This window comes from Bombus huntii, chromosome 12 (genome assembly GCF_024542735.1).
Source record: "Bombus huntii isolate Logan2020A chromosome 12, iyBomHunt1.1, whole genome shotgun sequence".
In the NCBI taxonomy this organism is placed as follows: Eukaryota; Metazoa; Arthropoda; class Insecta; order Hymenoptera; family Apidae; genus Bombus; species Bombus huntii.
The window spans coordinates 10587649-10600000 of record NC_066249.1 but is presented as its reverse complement, the minus strand read 5'-3'; the positions used below and the strand labels follow the sequence as shown (position 1 = coordinate 10600000).

General features: G+C 33.2%; 1 protein-coding gene across 4 annotated transcripts; it reads left to right on the top strand.

Moving 5' to 3' along the window:
* The first annotated feature begins 88 nt into the window (after positions 1 to 88).
* LOC126872199 (uncharacterized) lies at positions 89 to 12342 on the top strand. 4 transcript variants are annotated; one of them, XR_007691907.1, is made up of 8 exons: positions 89 to 216; positions 2641 to 2858; positions 3079 to 3151; positions 3245 to 3392; positions 3473 to 4252; positions 5454 to 5683; positions 6713 to 7127; positions 12228 to 12342. XR_007691907.1 is itself a non-coding variant. In XM_050631861.1 (7 exons), exons 1-7 carry the CDS (start codon positions 183 to 185, stop codon positions 7038 to 7040), a joined length of 1920 nt encoding a protein of 639 aa, XP_050487818.1. In that variant the 5' UTR covers positions 95 to 182; the 3' UTR covers positions 7041 to 8278. The 4 variants fall into 4 exon arrangements, 1 of the variants encoding a protein (XP_050487818.1); XR_007691905.1 differs by having other exon boundaries at positions 95 to 216; positions 2970 to 3151; XR_007691906.1 differs by having other exon boundaries at positions 106 to 636.
* Positions 12343 to 12352: the final 10 nt, after the last annotated feature.

Genomic DNA, 12352 nt, shown 5'->3' with positions numbered 1-12352 from the left:
TTTGGAAAAAGAATTATTTTTATTTAAAAAGAATTGCTGTTCTTTACAAACTACGTATTATATATTTTTGTTAATGAATCATCAACGTATATAATGTGTGTTTGTTTCTGTTATTGCTTTTAATACTATCCACGTGTGAAAATAGTGATTCTGAGTGTCTATACCGCGTTTCTACTAGGAGAATGCCAACGACGCCATTAAAAATAGATATACTTGGTATGCTTTATTTTGTTCGTATATTTCATCAATCATTTCGAAGATGTAATAGTAAAGCGATAATCGCTATTCATGTTCTTCTTCTTCATAACCCGTTTTGATTCCATAAATTGCGTTGTTTTAAAATAAATAATTTATCACGCATATGTATACATTTTAACTATTTTTGAGCAAAATATTAAGTCAAAGTGAAGTGCGTGTTTTAGCTACTAATCTTTTTGCGATGATATTCTCTCTTTCCATTCTTTCCCTTTACCACGTGGTATTAAGAAATGTGTGCATTGCAAAGCATACATGCATCATATATGTATATACATACTATAATCGAGTGTAGAGCTTTAAACACGGCCTATCAAAATCGTATTAGCATTGATAGATGAATTAACTAATTATGTAATGATAGTATTTACTTAAGCCACTGTAAGTAGCCAAGAAATGTATTGCCCTTTGAAACGAAATGTAACACATTCATTCTTTAATCGTGCATATTCTTCTTTAATGTAGCTCATAATAGCGATCATAATAGCACCGTAAATAATCTTTCTTCTCGCGCAAGATATAAGTATCTTATTTTTAAATTTTTATCTTAGCGCACCTATATAAAAGTTTTTATATGTATATATTTTATGCATTTATATGCATCATGGTAAATTGGGAACAATTGGAGTGATTAAACTGATTTAAATGTCGTTAAATAAGAGCACTGATATCTTTTATCGTTCAGTGTACCGAAATGATAATGATTTTATCGAATTTTGTGTCTTTTTCTGTTTTCAAAGTTCCAATAGATAACTCAAATATACAACATTCGTATGTCATTGATATTGATTGAATAAATAGTGTTATATATTGTAGGAGCTATAATAAAGTACTTAAACACTTAATTCCATATTTATCTATTTATAGAATAGATAAAAACATTGTCGTTATTTTTACTCAATAAAGTTAATATAGTTTTTGTTATAAAAAATATTTTATGAAAGAAAATGGATTTTGAGATAAAATGCATTATCGGCAGCTATATTTTTGGAGTTAGAATCACTTTATACTTACATATATTTGTTTAAAACATGCATATTTGTAGATGTATAAGATTGCAGAAATCAATAGCGCATATGTTCAGAAAATAATAATCATGGTAATATTATAGGTTTGAGTTATTACTTTTGCTAGGTTCAAAGCAAACCGATAAAGTTATTGCTCTTGCACTTATCGAATTTAATAAATACATATATACATATATATATACATATACATATATATACATATATATGTGTATATATATATATATATATATATATGTACATACGTTTGACGTTCGCGGAAGACTGCTAGTTTGATAACCTTGCGCATTCGATCGCAGACATAAGACCTAACCCCTAACCTATTTAATCACAATTACTAAGTTGTTATAACTTTTACTTGATTTTAGTTTTATAAGTCCCAATTGATTTGATATTTTTCATTCATAATTTATAAGCGTTAATTAAAAAATATTAATAGAATAGTTTAAAAATCCTCCTCAAAAGGAATGATTCCATAGATGTTACAAGTCTTTGTACGATACGAATGTATGTCGTCATTATTGATTATTACTTATCGTGAATGTATCTCAATCCAAAATATACGTACTTTGTTACTACAGACTGTGTCAACAAGATAGCGATTCAAAATATCCTGGATTGATGTTACTCGTGACTCCGTACCAAAATAAAAACTTTCGTTTCTAAGGAAAATTTCCCACTTATTCCTACGATTATCAATTGTATGATTGTTAAGACAAGTCTATAAAGTGTTATAATATATTTTATAGTTGTTTCAACAAAGTCTCAGAAAATAAACTTAACTAATCTTTTCCAAACGAGAAACATAAGGTCGACAAAGAAGAAATTTTATTAATTAATGTGTCTTCACGTAATTACGTCACGATCTTCACAATCACGAGTCGCTAAAACTAGAAGCGATTACACCATTTTAAATTTCTAAATAACGAACAGACATAAATGAAATTTATGTAGCTTATTTTGAGTGTAGAGTTTCAAAAATAACATGGCTGACTCGCATAATTTTATCTTTCATCTAACAAAGATCTTATCTATCTTATCATCTAACAAAGAAGATCGACAAATAATTCTGTTGCGTAATTTAGCGTGAATATTTATGTAACGTAATAAGTAAATAAACGAGCATCTTCTGCGAATTAATTATGTATTTATCCTTCACAGTCAAACTATATTACATTTATATCGAATATATTCTTAAATATTTTTGGCAAAATGAAAATAAAGTATGCCTGATATAATAAAATTGAAACTTTCAATTACTCTTGTAACTAATCATTTTACTCATTATCATTCGTTTCTATAATTAATTTTGAGTAATCATTGAACTGAAAGATTCTCATGAAAGTTATACAATTCGTAGAGGACGGTGCTCGTCCAAGAGACTGGCAGCCTCGTAGGTCTCAGTACAAGGTGCCTCTGAGATTATTTCGATTATGCTTACTGGGAATGATTCTTCCTGCGGTATTGGTGGCTGGGCCGATATACTTGCGATATCGTGTTTATTGCGAGCAACTGTATCCATTAACCGTTTCCGATCAAAGGCTTATCGACGCGAAAGTATCTACCACGTGGTGTCAAGTAAGTACATTCTCATTTTATCTCTAGGCATATTTTTATTATGTTCTAATCCCACGGCTCATCGCAACATTGTTAAGTATAATGCGATTATCGAGAAAAAATTCTTCGCAGAGTCAAGTCATTAAAGTTAATACCACGTTTAACGCCTATCTGATGAATGATGAACCAAAAATGGAAAACGAGTTTCTACCCGTTTCTATGACAAGACATTTGATTTTAGAGGACGACATGAAAGAATATTGGGGCTTCTATCTTCTTCGTGGTAGTAGCGTTACTGTATCCACTTGTGTGAGGTAGTATTGATGTAAAAGTGAAAAGAAGTTGAAGTAAAGCATAAAATTGAGGAAGTATCGATAAAAAGTAAAAATTTATGGGTTTTATGGTAGATGGCCTGGTGCTTCTTTAACCATGATCCGCGGTCACAAACATCTTCATGAATGTGCCTTCATTGGTGACGATAGCAGCGAAGAATTGGAGGAACTCCTGGAAGTTGCTAAAGAGACCGGTTTCCTTACAGTGAATGGTTCGCTTGAGGTAATTCTCGTATATTGTATTAGCACGATGTTATCAGGATGTAAAACGAAAACGATGTAAATTTCATGTACGTTTCATAGAGTGAAAGTCCTAGCAATGAGCCAGAGAAAATGAAGAGAGTGCAGCAGGGTATACAGTTTCATCACAAGGACCATGCTAACGCTTTAAACAGCTCGAAGCACACGATGAACACCATAACACACCATTACAACAGTCACGAGTTGGATGCCAAAGCTATGAAAGTGATACTCACGGAACTATTCGCCAAAACGCTCGACACGAAAAAGAAGCAGAAGGAGAACCCTCATCACCATTACGAAGGAACCTTCGTGGAAACTGATAACATCGAGAAGCCGCCTACTCAATATCCCCATGATGATTCACAGAAAACTAGGAACAAACAGATGGAAAATATGTTCATGAAAACTTTTGAAGAAGTCTTGATGAAGAAAAATGTAGTGAGTGTTATGAACGACACAAGAGGATTGATAGAAAAACACCGAAAACTCCGGCGTGGAAATCTTCTGCAAAGTCAGACGAGCAAAGAGAAGACGACAGTAAATCCTGAAGAGAAGATCGAAAAAGCGGAAGCTTCATCCGCAGAAGTGCTTCGAGATGTGTTGGAAAAAGTCAATTCTTTGGGTTATCGGGGTAAAAAGATACTGAAAAAACTGATGGTTGAAATTGAGAAGAAGGGTACTGAGGGAGAAGCTCTATGGCAGGCAGTGAACAAGACGATGAACGATCAGACACTTTCGGATGCTGAGAAACGTAGAAGACGAAGAGACTTGATTTTGTCTTCGCCTCTTCATACGGAATTAACGGAGGAAGATGAAGATGACGATGCTGCTATCGAGGAGGTAAAATGACTTCTTTCTATGTACCTTGTCGACCATAAGTATTCGTATACCTACTGATATTTAGTACAAATTGAATACTTTTTATTTTTATTATAAATTTATTATTTTATTCACATTATGTTTCCCTCATAATGTAAAAGAATAAGTACAATAAAATTTCTTGAAGTTTCTACTAAATATAAGTTGATTGCGAATATTTATGCATTTATATGAACTTAAAAAGTACAGAAATGCATACAATGTGTAAAAATATATCAAATATTCAAAGTGGAATATTCTTTCTAATACCTAGAAGGTGATACAAAATTTCTAAGTTCTATTTCTTTAGTCATGTTCATAAAGATATGGATTTTCATAAACCTCCACAGTCTTGTAACGAATTAGTATCCAAATACTTATATCTATGACAGTGTGTATTTAAGATATTATCACTAAAAGGATAAACGTAACTCCAAAGAATTTGAGGTAGAAGCATGGAAGATTGTAGAAAATTTTCCGTGGACATAAATTAACAGCGGCAAATTTCCATCGAGCTAGTGATAAAAAACAGTTGCATGTAATATTATGCGCGATAAGGTTTCGAAATGAAATTTAAGGTGGAGGAGGAGGATGCTACCACGAGATGTTTAATCGTTGACTTATGTTCAGATTAAATCTAATTCGATCGGATGATTATCACACGATGTCAATTTCATTCGGTAAATAACTCGACGTTAAATACGTCAGCGATAACGGTCCAATTTAATAGATCGTAATCGACATTTTATCGTGCAGAGATAGACACGGTCAGATGCTCGTATTGTCCTCATTAAAAATTAGTAGGTCAACATAATTATTCGCGGTGTTTGCAACTTATTCACGTGGATTTAACAGAATGTACGAGAGTTTTCTTATCAGGGTATTTTCGAAGCAATGTTAATATTTGTCGCGGATTCAACTCAGGAACAATAAGAGAGATGAATCTTTGTTTGATAAGTATCGTTCAATCGCGTTACGTCAAATAGAAAGAAACGATTAAAGATTATGGAAGCATTAGAGGAAAGGTGTCTGCTTATAAGCAGGGTATGAATTAATGAAAGTCGTTTCATATAGAATTAATATAGGAGGTACAATGGATAAAATATTGTTACGATTAAGTATTTCTTTTAAAAGCTGCATTATTATATAATTGTTATAATTGTTATAATTTTTGTTACATCAGGATACATTGCATCCAGATGGCATAGCCGAGGACAGGGGTACCGTGAACGAGACGACGTTGAACGACAGAAGTAATTCCGAATTTTGGAGCTCGTTTAGTAGCTCCGAGGAACGGCTTTTGGATTGCAAAGGACTGATTCTGAATTTACCTTTAACACCACATCGATATTGTATGCCGAAACACGAAAGCGAACATTTGACCGCCTCGTTCGCTAACACGGTTACATACAGGTATATTGCGTGTAAACCGTTATAAATATTTATGAATACTTAAAATGATAGCAGAAATAAGATTTCAAAGGTAAACAGACATTTAGATAACGTGACGATTTCTTTTAGCAACAGAGAGGCCTCCTCGAAGACTAAAACAATTGGTTATTTTTATATAAAAATTACGAATTCCGATCATTTTTGCGTGTTATCAATAATTCAGAAATATTGATAGAAGTATAATTTCTATTAAGTTTTTTACGTTTCGATAATGAGTAACACACGAGTAGAAAGATAGAAAAGAGAAAAATGTTCATTTCATATTCCATAACTCTACAGACATTAGATAGTATAGAAGCTTTTTGATAATAAGTAGTAAAACTGTTTAAAGAGTTCTAAGAATCCAGATTCCAAGATTTTAGATTCCGTTTAATGATTTAAGACCTAAGAGAAAAGAACTTTAAGTACGTAGATGGAACGTTGAAGAAAGATATAAAGATATTATTGGATGATTAAACGAAACTAGGAAACTTAAAGATTTGAGGAAATGCAAAAATTCTAAGTTTAAGTAATTTGAAAACCTTAAGGGAATTTAAGAGTGCTGCTATGTGATACGAAGGGGCACATAGGTTCAAGAATGCATAATTCTAAGACTTAAGAAAATTTAAGTGCTCCTAAATGCAAAGTATTCCTGTAAGAATACCAAATATACGATTAGAATGTGCGATATCGTACGGTTTATGGCATATCAATAAATTATTTAACAATCTTGAGGGAATTTTTTTCGTTTCAGTATTATACTTTAACTGTATTTTGAACAAAAAATGTTTATGAACATACGTGACGACAAATTTACATTCGTTGCTGAGGAATTATTTGACTCAAATGGATTACAATGTCTGGATTATTTTATCGCGAGAATGCGATTGCTATTGTTAAATGTGTATGAAATTATCAAGTGTCTGTGGAATTAATCGGATATTTCGGATGATTCTATCTTTACTTGTCTGTTAAAATTTTATCGTTATCAATGTTTAATCTACTTTTCAGAGTACCTACGAACGGATATTATTTCTTCGTCTTCAATTCTGAAAACGAGATTCAGCCGAATTATTTACGAGTACGTTTCGACCTGCTGAAGACCCTCTACAATATCTCGAATCCAGTACACGCCTGCAAGAATAGCACGACAGAGTGTTCATTGCCTTTCAAAATCTTCAGTAACGAGAGGACGGTCTTAGAGTTGCCATTGAGTGGCAATGACTCACAATGGAACGAAGAATACGTGGTTGTCTCCACGTGCGAACCTAGAACGTCTATTTATTTGTTATGCATCATAGCGGTGCCTTTGCTCATCCTTATATTTGCGTTTCACTGACAGCACGATGAATCGGTATGAGGAAAAGACAGTATTGTGATCTTGCGACGAGAACAGCCGCTGAAAATGCTTGCTTGTAAATATGTTGTAAGTTTAAAAGCGAACCGAAGTATGAGGACAGACCCTTGTTACAATGGCAATAACGCGACAGTATTCTTCTCTTTTCACCGTATCATTTAACTGGTGGTTATGAATGTGACGTTATATTTGTGATAGTTAATGTATTTATACGTTAGTAACTCTAAATGGAACATCTTTTAAATCGCGATATAAATAATCCAAAATTCAGAATCATCATAATTAGACTGCAGACTTTTATGTATTTATAGGAAATTTGGAGGTGTAAAAATGCACAGAATGTACGCATACTATGCAGAGATATATAAAATACTCAAAATATAGTATTGTAATATATTGCAGCCTAATTATAATTTAATGTATTAAAGCTATGCGTTTACGTTAAAGATACATGTGATATGAATGATAGTGATACGAAGGTGGTTAACGAATTATTAATTGCAATTAACACAGACGCTTTTTAACATCCTTTGACGTTTTTAGATCGTTATAATTCTACAATCACACATACACACATATGTACATACAGTCGCCCCGGGAAGTAAGTTTACGCTCCTGCTAAAAGTTTAAATGTAAAATCTTTAATTTACTTTCCGAAGAAACTGTATGTATATATTTCTAATGCGGACTATATTTTTTATATATATTATATAGATTATATATATTATGTGATATACGTATAGATTAGAATCGTATATTTATTACGTCAACGAATAGTGAGATATTCTATTTTTCTTTTTTTTTTATCAGTCGACAAAACCACTTTGTTGTATTATATTTTATCTTCAATTGGCAACGTAATTCCGATCGATATCGTTCATTTTCAAATAACTTGTTTTCTTAAGTATTGGAACTTTTTTCTGAACAATTATCATTGTATACTACGTTATCATGATACACAAGCTTCGAGCGTCGAGTAAAGTTAATCATATAAATTGGGTATTACCGTGGATAAATCATCCTAAACTGTTTGTCACTGCTTCACTGACTTTATATATTATAATGTAATACGTTTTAACTTATTACCGTTATTCCATTGCATCGGACGAATATCCGTTTATCAACCAACGTTATTACCACTTTCCTACTTTCAATGATATTAATTTCGACCAGATTGTACAGATTATTTATATTTTCAATAAAAAAATTCAGTAATAGTATCCAGTATATATAACAGTATAAATCTAGTAAAAGTAATAGTATCGATCGCTATAACTCTTTTATTCATTTTCGCTTAAAAAAACACGCTCAATTAAAAGTAGTAAAAAGCTTGGTAACAAACTTGCTTTCTTCGTATAAAAGACGGTAGCGTGACCGAACCAGTCCTAATTAAACGTCCCAGGGTAATCCTTTACGTCTTTCAACATCTTAAAAATTAATCTCCGTCCTATCTCTCCTCCTAATCCGTCAGATTAATACTTCATGTCGATGCAAGAGACTCCCGACAACTTGACCCTGCCATTCCATGGCTGAGGGGTAGCGAGAGGACGATTCTAGGGGTTTCGAGGGCGGAGCATCCCTTATCAGCACCGAACACTCGTGCTTCGCGCAGCCTCCGTGGCTTCAATGACTTTTTGAAGAGAATTCGCCCACCACACGTCGTTCTTGTATTGCGGACGTCCTTGCTCGATACTCATCTCGGAATATTACCAAAGGATATCTTATCTGTCTTTTCTTGTAACAACAGAGACTCGAGACTTCAACGAAAAAACAGGCTTTCGTATTTTTAGAAGATATAATTACAGAAAGTTTAAGCAAATTATGAAAAGCTATATAAGTAGTTTTTTGTTATATACTCATATGTTATAATGAAAAATCGACTGGACGATAGAATTATCTAAATCGCATTTGATGACACTTTGCTACTGTTTGTAGTATACTTCAATAAATTTACGTTGTTATTTAATGGATTAAAAGGAGTTACGGTATACGACATGTATTAATTATGATGTGTTAATTGTTATGTATACTACCAACTATAAGTAAATATTCGGACATTTCCTGATATCAAGTATAACTTGAACGCTTTCCATTGCTTTTATATTCTAATTATTTTATTATAAATCTGTTGATTCATTCGGATCATGCGTGTTTTATAAAGTGAAATGAAAGAGCTGCTTCAATAAGAATGCACTTCCAATAACTCGAACAAGTCAATAAAAACTACCTCAAAATTACAATCAAAAGCAAATCACTTTTTCAAAATGTAGTAATATCGCTATGCTATAAATTGCTATGCGTAGAAAGCGCTATATATAAATGTGCAGTTAATCAAATTGAAAATTTATTTACTCCGTATCCCTGTTTTAGTAGGAAAGTGCGATGAATGACTAATTTTTCGCGTTCTTGTATCGTACAAGAATTTGGATAATTTCAGAACGAATCTACAATTATCGTCTGGTAGAATACACACGTGGAAAACAAACACTAATAATGGAATTAATATGGGGCGACTGGTTGACGGCGATAACGAAAATTGATTTCATCCCCGTGCCCTTCGTGTCCTCTTTCCACCCCTGACGTTGTGCTCCTGCGGCTCAGTTTGGTATGGGTATCCTATTTGAACGCGTTGACGTTTCATGGGACACTGCGCAAACCCGGCGACACGCCTCTTTTCTATTGGCACAGCCTGCCAATGATAATTCTTCTACGTACTCGACCATATACCATTCCTAGGTAGCTTTTCCATGCTAGTTCACCGATTTCAGATATCGGTCTCTGTTAATAATTTGTATCTAATTCGGAACATGATCGTCAATAGCATTTTCATATTTATAAATCTGTGTATTCTTACATTTTGCATCATTCTATAATTTAAGGAAAGACAGTCGCACGGTGATATTAATTTGTTAACCATTGTTAAAGGATTAATAATCTTTACGAAACTAATAAGTTGCATAGTAATTTTTAAGAACACATTTCGTAACATCGAAAAGGTTCATAGGTCCAGCTGGAAAATATTAGTTTATGATTTTCTTTCAGAAAATTTTTGATGCATGTATACGTGGTTGCGATTTTATCGATGTTCCATGACCACAGAGAGTATATTTCACGGGAAATAATTCTAATACCTAATTCGTATTCGTTGGCACGCACAAATTGAGCTGTATTGTCGCTAAACCTGTGGGAAACCGCTACAAAACTCACCCCATACGACATTTTCTAACTGTACCATAGTTGCTGCTTTTTTTATGGTGCTTTTATAAGTTTGATGGGAATTTATCGATAGACGTATGAGCTTTATATAGCCATAAATTACGCGAAACTCGAATATAATTTATATTTTCTCATTTTTCATCTTCGTTGTATACGGGTTCCTATACAAAATGTTACGCGCAACAAACTTTCCTAGAAACGAATTCATCGTGTATAAAGATACGTATCGACGTTATTTATTCATATTTCTCCACACTTCTCTGTTGGACCAGTATCACAGACCATACGCGGCCGCAATAATGGATTAACGAAGAATGAAAAAAAAAATTACCCCTCGAACTTTACGAATAAGGCACGCGACTGCATTCAAGGGTGACGCACGTGTCGCTTATACGCCTTTTATTTTCAGATTAAGGTGTCGATACAGTTAAAAAGCGGGATTCTAATAGTGGCGTTAAAAGATATACGCTTTTAAATCACTCTCATAACATTGTTTTCGTATTTAGCAAAGTTCAGATATGTTTAAATCATGACTAACATTTCATTTCCTCTCCTTTTTACATTTTGCGTATATGAAAATTCAGAAATTGCAGAAGCAAGCTGCAATGAGTTCTTTGTTCTGTCGTCTAATTCAACAACAATGAAGAAAGAAGAGTTTTGTATGAAATCGTTCTTTCGTTATCGGTGCGTCATGTGTATAGAGACTTGTGACTAAATCTCTCTCCACCTTCTTCCTGTTTCATCCCATTAACATCTGTTTCGAAGATGTCTCATGCTTCTCATACAATTAAACGATAAATAACATCGACTCGTGCCTTATCTAATCGCCAACGTTATCAAACGCATACTGAACTTCATTTTCTCCTCGAATCACTCAAACACGCTGTAAAGTTTAAAAATACTATCGTTCTTTTTCAATAGCATTAGGATACGTAAAATAATGATATATTATTCTTTCGTCACTTCGTGCTTCAGTTCATTTAATAAACATTCGTCTAATGAATCAATTCTATCAAATTATACAATTATCTGACATTCTTGACACAATAACGTAATGGCTGTACTGCGGATATTCATGCACTTCGTATATTTACTTTATTATAACGAATATTGTACTTTTTATATGCGTACTATGCATTTTTGCATCTTTAAATTTCCTTTAAATGCATCAGAATTCGCATGTTCATCCACCATTTAACAATGACTATCTCTATTCAATAATTTATTATATAGCTGTTTCGTTGCAAACAACTGTTTTCTATGATCATATTGACAGTGAGTCTAAGCGAAATTATAGTTAGCTCCCACGCAGATAGGACGGTAATAGCGCTCGAATGATCACGATTGCAGATTTAATCATTTAATCGGGATCGCACGATGACACCCTCCGGATTCGTCCCGCTGGAAAATCTGTAGCACCCTCCGGAGGTGTCACAATAAAACAGTTCGTGACTGGTGGCCACTTGACAACGGCTAGGGCTTCTCAACCCCTAATGTGTATTAAACAACGCTCCCTTTTTTTTTTACACCTCCCTGTCCCCCGTTGACTTTGCGGGGCTCGGCTAATAAGAATCTAATTGTTTGGGAACTTGGGAGGTAGAAACTTTGCAAAGTAAAGATATTGTTAGGAAGGAAGGTATAAGTGTCCGAAAAATGAAATTTTCCGATAGTAAACTTCATTTATTCAAGTAGAGGTAAAAACAAATTTTTTTTAGAATATTTAAGGATCTTATACTTTTGGCTATTAAATTATACAGAATTTTCAATGTAAGTAAGTTAAAAATTGTAACTCACTCATATGCGTTTCAACTAATTTTGCTATGTTTTCCAGCTTTTAATTGTTTCATATAATATTTGGTTTTGATATCAAGAATTAGATATCAATATCTTTTTTACTCACTCACTATTGTTTAACTGTGTGCTATTAGTTTCATACCAAATTGTTATTATCAGGATTCATTTGCTCGTACAGAGGAAAAAATACACACTTCGTACGAAAATATTACATATCTACAATAAAAGAGAGTTGCCAGTAACGGTTCGGGTAGCGGACTATTTGGATATCAAAATAATTGGAT